The 5,315-nt window shown below is 38.2% G+C and overlaps 1 protein-coding gene across 1 annotated transcript; it reads left to right on the top strand.

The window, feature by feature from the left end:
- Positions 1-314: 314 nt before the first annotated feature.
- On the top strand, positions 315-773 carry LOC127129881 (uncharacterized). The gene has a single exon (XM_051058991.1). The coding sequence runs from the start codon at positions 315-317 to the stop codon at positions 771-773; it is 459 nt and encodes a 152-aa protein (XP_050914948.1).
- Positions 774-5,315: the final 4,542 nt, after the last annotated feature.

Raw genomic sequence — 5,315 nt, 5'->3', positions numbered from 1 at the left:
AAAAACCACCATCTGAATAACCACCAAATCCACCACCTAAAAAACCCACAATACCACCCTTTGATACTCCCACCATACCACCCTCTGAAAACATTATCATCCCTACCTCTCAGACTCCCGCTGACACCAATCAAACACCACCAACATCCCCATCCCCCGACATTGAACCAGAAACTACCTTCCCCACTATAGAAGAAGCAATCTCTTTATTTGCTGAGTCTTAAGTGGATAAGATCAGATCTCTATCTATAAACTCTAGTATCAGTGATGATCCCTCTGCAGTGAGGACTCACTAGAACAGAGTGATCAGATGGATGACATCTGAGGCTTTCAAACTGAAATGCCTCTTTGAACAAGTCCGCAACGACTTTATCAGAGACACTGGAGAAAGGCTTCAGACACGATTCGCCAGAGAGGAAGAGGAAAAGGCCAGAAGAGAAGCAGAAGAGAAAGCTCGCGTGGAAGAAGAGCAACGGGTTAGAGAAGTTGCAGAGAAGGTTGTTGCTGAAGCTGAGGCAAAAGCAAAAGCCGACGCTGAAGAAGCAGCACACATAGCTGCGGAAGAAGCTGCAAAGGCTAGCACTGATGCTCTTACTCAGGGGGAGCAATCAACCTCTAGCTTCGCTCCTCTGGTCCTAAAGACTCTAGAAGAGCTGCAGAAGGAGCAACAGATAGTGCGAGCAATATTGGATCACCAAGACTCCGTCAACAACAATATTCAGAACCTGCTAACCCAACTGCTCCAAAGGATGCCTCCGCCTCCAAACCCTTAGGCACTTAGGCTTCTCTTGTTGTTTTCCTTATGTTTTCTACTATGTATTTTGTGCTCTCTTTTTGAATTGCTGCTTACCTATATCTATCTTTATCATATATGAGCTTTCTTTTACCTATTTTTTGTTGTCTTTTTGAGTCTGACAAAAAGGGGGAGAATAAAAACAGCTCTGATGAAAATATATCTAAGTCTCTTGTTGCACTGCGTACATTAATATCTTAATATCTTATGCAAACTAAAGTTATACAGGATAACAACTAAGGTACAAACTAGCTGCCACACAAGGAAAGTTTGGTAAGAACTTCTGAGAAATTCGATGATCCATCTCAGGGGGAGTGACCTCTCATCTGACTCTGAGATATTATTTTTGTTGATAATATCATTGTTTCATTATCACTCTGAATTTTTTTGTCATCATCAAAAAGGGGGAGATTGTAAGAACAAATCTAGTATCAACAATTTGTCTCTAAGATTTTGATGATAACAAAAGATGAAACAAAAATGGTACCCTAACAAAATTTATCTAAGTATGCAGGACTCTAATAAAAGAAGTCAGATAAACATTCATCAGATACAGATACTAGTTCAGAATAATCACTTAGAAGATACTCAGCAGAAGCTCTGACTCTGATCAAGGAAGCGTACAAAACAAATAGAGATCAGACACTCTGAAGCGGATGAACGCACACTAGGATATGAAGTTTTTATACTCTGATGTAATCAATTGGAAGAACCTCTGCAGACAGTCAGCTACAGCAACTATCTGAAGGATACACTTGCTGAATAGAGACTTTGATATTTGAACCTTTTGATTCAGAATCATTCTTCCAAAGACTTAGCTATGAAGACTTCCACTTATGGAAAGAATCTAATTCAGGAAGAAAGTTATAGTGCCTCAAAACTGCTTTGGAAAGAACACAAAGATTAATGACTTTAATCATCCATCATTGCCAAAGATCTTGTCACTCAACGGTCTTCTCATCACTCCTATATAAAGGATGGAACACTTCACTAAGAACGCAACGGAAGCAAACGAGAATAAAACACTACTTTCATATCTATTATTCATTCTCTTTCTCACATGAGTTGCTGCTCTAAAAGTGTGAACATTTCTTTTTGCTCTTACCTTGTGTAATTTATGCTTATCTAGAAGCACTAAGCATTACTGTAATTTTATTTATTTGTTGATTACTCCTCAAGTGACTTGTGAAGTTTATAAACTTGAGAAGGATAAGAGATATTTATCCTCTTAGACGAACCTTTTTGTAATCTTTCAAGATTAGTGGATTAAGTCCTTATTGAAGGCGAAATCACCTTGGGCGGGTGGACTGGAGTAGCTTTCAATTTCAAGTGAACCAGTATAAAAATTCTATGTTGATATTATTTATTTCTGCGTGTGTCTCATTTCCAAAAAGTGTTTTTTTATTATCGTTAAAATAATTCAAACCCCTCTTTCTTGTTTTTCTCTACCTTCATACATATGGTGTGTACAAGGATGCAAATATCCTTAAAGAGGATGTTGCAAAAATTGAAAAATAAAAGAAATGGCAATGGGAAATATCTTTTGTATTTTTCCATTGATTACAACATAGGTCATCATCCACTGTAGGATCTGAATTCCAATACTTTGTTTGGATTGACAATGATTGGATCGATCTTTGGCCGTCTGAGATCTAGCTTGTAGCGAAATAGGCTCAAGGAACATAGCCAATGCCTTTATCCCTAACTTTTGCCTGGATATTTCTATTTTTTTCATCCATTGGGATGCTCATATTTGCTTAAGTCACCCTTTCGGGTTTTCAACTCAGCGAGCCTTATATTTTTATTTGATCCCTAACTTTTGCATGGACAATTCAATTTTTGATCCACCGGGATAGCCATTTTTGCCTAGATTGATCTTGTGAAAATCAATCTAGCGGGATTTTGTTATCATTTCTTTCTAGGCATAATATTTTTTTACTATGTCTGCGCTCACTAGCAACGGAAAATCTTCCCCATCCATTGTTGTGAGGATTAAGGATCCACCTGAGAAAGTCTTCTTAATGACAAAAGGTCCTTCATAGTTGGGAGTCCATTTTCCTCGAGGATCCGAGGGAATAGCAGAATACCTTTTGAGCATGAGTTCTCCTGAGCGTTACTCACGAGGAAGAACTTTCTTATCAAAAGCTTGTTTAAGGCGTCTTTGGTACAACTGACCATGGCATACATCCATCAATAGCTTCTCTTCAACCAGATTCAGTTGGTCATACCAAGATCAAACCTATTTAGCTTCATCAAGGTCAGCCTCCATGATAACCATGAATGAAGTAATCTCAACTTCAATAGGTAGAAAAGCCTTCATCCCATATACTAATGAGTATGGAGTTGCCCTAGTGGATGTACAAACCGAGGTCTTGTAACCGTGCAGAGCATAAGGTAGCATCTCATGCCAATCCTTATATGTTTTAATCATTTTCTAGACAATTCTCTTGATGTTCCTATTAGCTGCTTCTACGACACCATTCATCTTGGGCCGGTATGGTGAAGAGTTGTGGTGCTCGATCTTAAATTCTTCGCATAAATCCTTCGTCATATTGTTATTGAGATTACTGGCATTGTCAGTGACGATCTTGCTAGGAATTCTGTAGCAACAAATTATCTCTTTCTTGATAAAGAGAGTAACTACTTGTTGAGTGACATTAGCATATGAAGCAGCTTTGACCCACTTCGTAAAGTAATCAATAGAAACTAGGATGAATCGATGACCATTGGAAGCTTTTGGTTATATCATCCCAATCATATGAATACCCCGCATAGAGAAGGGTCATGGAGACGTCAGAACATTCAACGGAGTTGGTGGCACAAAGATCTTGTCACCATATATTTGACACTTGTGGTATCTTCTAACAATGTTGTAATAGTCAACCTCCATTGTTGTCTAGTAATACCCAGCCCGAAGGATCTTCTTAGACATAACAGGACCTTTTGCATGTACACCTTCGCAACCTTCATGTATGGACTTTATGATCGTGCTTGCTTCGTGTATATCCACACATCTGAGCAGCACAGAATCATAATTCCTCTTGTATAACACATCACCGTTTAAGAAAAACTTGGAAGAAAGTCTTCTCAAGGCCTTCTTATCAGTAATAGATGTATCCTTGGGATATTCCTGTTTCTCCAAAACTGTCTTTATGTCAGAAAACCAAGGCTTATCATCAGGATCAGCCTCGATTGCTAGACAATGTGCTAGTTCATCCAAGTGGTCAATGTGGATAGTTGGTGCTTCATTCCTCCACTTGACTTTAAACATAGATTCCAACTTCTTATTTAATACTTCCATCTTGGTGAGATGTTCCTCGTATCCTCCTAAAGTCAATTCACTGTGAGATTTGTTCTTGGTTTCTAGCATGTTCAACCCTCTGGTATTTGCAAAGTTGTACTCATTTAGACTCATATTCTCTTTTATCTATTTAACTTGTGGTTTGGTGAGTATTTTTATTGTACCACCTGCGGATGCATCTAAAAGCATTCGAACTGGTGCTTTGAGGCCCTTTATAAAATTTTGCATTTTACCCATATTACTCATATTGTGATTAGGGAATTTGCGGATCAAAATTAACCTTGATAAAATTTTGTATCATGAGGAGCTCATGTGGTTTCAACAGGCCAAGGTGCAATGGATGGTTGATGGTGATAGAAATACCAAATTCTATCATACTAAAGTTGTTCAACATCACAAAAACAAGGTGGTCAATGTCCTTAAGGACGAGGAATGTAATTGGATTGAGGATAGTGGGAAAATAAGAGATATGTTTAACACCAACTTTATAAATCTTTATACCAAGTATCTTGCTACTTATGATTGGAGTAATACGCATCACACCTTCCTGATCATGGAAAGTCAGCATAGAAGATCCCTTGAGCCTGACATTACCTATTCTGAGGTTAAGTAGGCGCTTTTTGATATGGAGGCTTGGAAGTACCATGGGCCTGACGATTTTCCAGCAGGATTCTATCAGAGCACTTGAGATGTTACCAATCATGGTGTTTATCGATTTATCAAGAGTTTGTGGATGCAAGAAACTAGAATAAAGGAGATCAATTATACAGATATATGCCTTATTCCAAAAGCTGCTAGCCCCCAAACTGTTAATCAATTCAGGCCTATAGCGATGTGTAATTCGATTCACAAGTTGTTCAGTAAAATTATTGTTAATAGGTTGAAGCCTACTATGGATACTTTGATAACTCCTAATCAGGCCAATTTCATCCCCAAGAGAAATATTCGAGAGAACATTGTGGTGGCTCAAGATATTCTCCATAGCATGAATCGCCTTAAAGGTCAAAAAGGTTACTTTTCTCTTAAGCTTGATCTGGCTAAAGCGTATGATAACCTTAGTTGGTATTTCATGGAGAAAATATAGGGAGAAGCTAGTATTATGGAGGTGGTTAAAAGGCATGTAATGAATGCTATTTTATCTAACAAGATGATGGTTCAGTGGAAAGGTGAGAAAGGAGAGTATTTCCATACCAAGAAAGGTATTAGGCAAGGAGACCTTTT

This window comes from Lathyrus oleraceus, chromosome 3, assembly GCF_024323335.1.
Source record: "Lathyrus oleraceus cultivar Zhongwan6 chromosome 3, CAAS_Psat_ZW6_1.0, whole genome shotgun sequence".
NCBI lineage: Eukaryota > Viridiplantae > Streptophyta > Magnoliopsida > Fabales > Fabaceae > Lathyrus > Lathyrus oleraceus.
The sequence above is the reverse complement of the archived record's forward strand: the minus strand, read 5'-3'. Positions and strand labels throughout refer to the sequence as shown.

What these genes read in the sequence shown, in the direction of transcription:
- LOC127129881 (XM_051058991.1), top strand. Translation starts at nt 315, where the DNA reads ATGACATCTGAGGCTTTCAAACTGAAATGCCTCTTTGAACAAGTCCGC.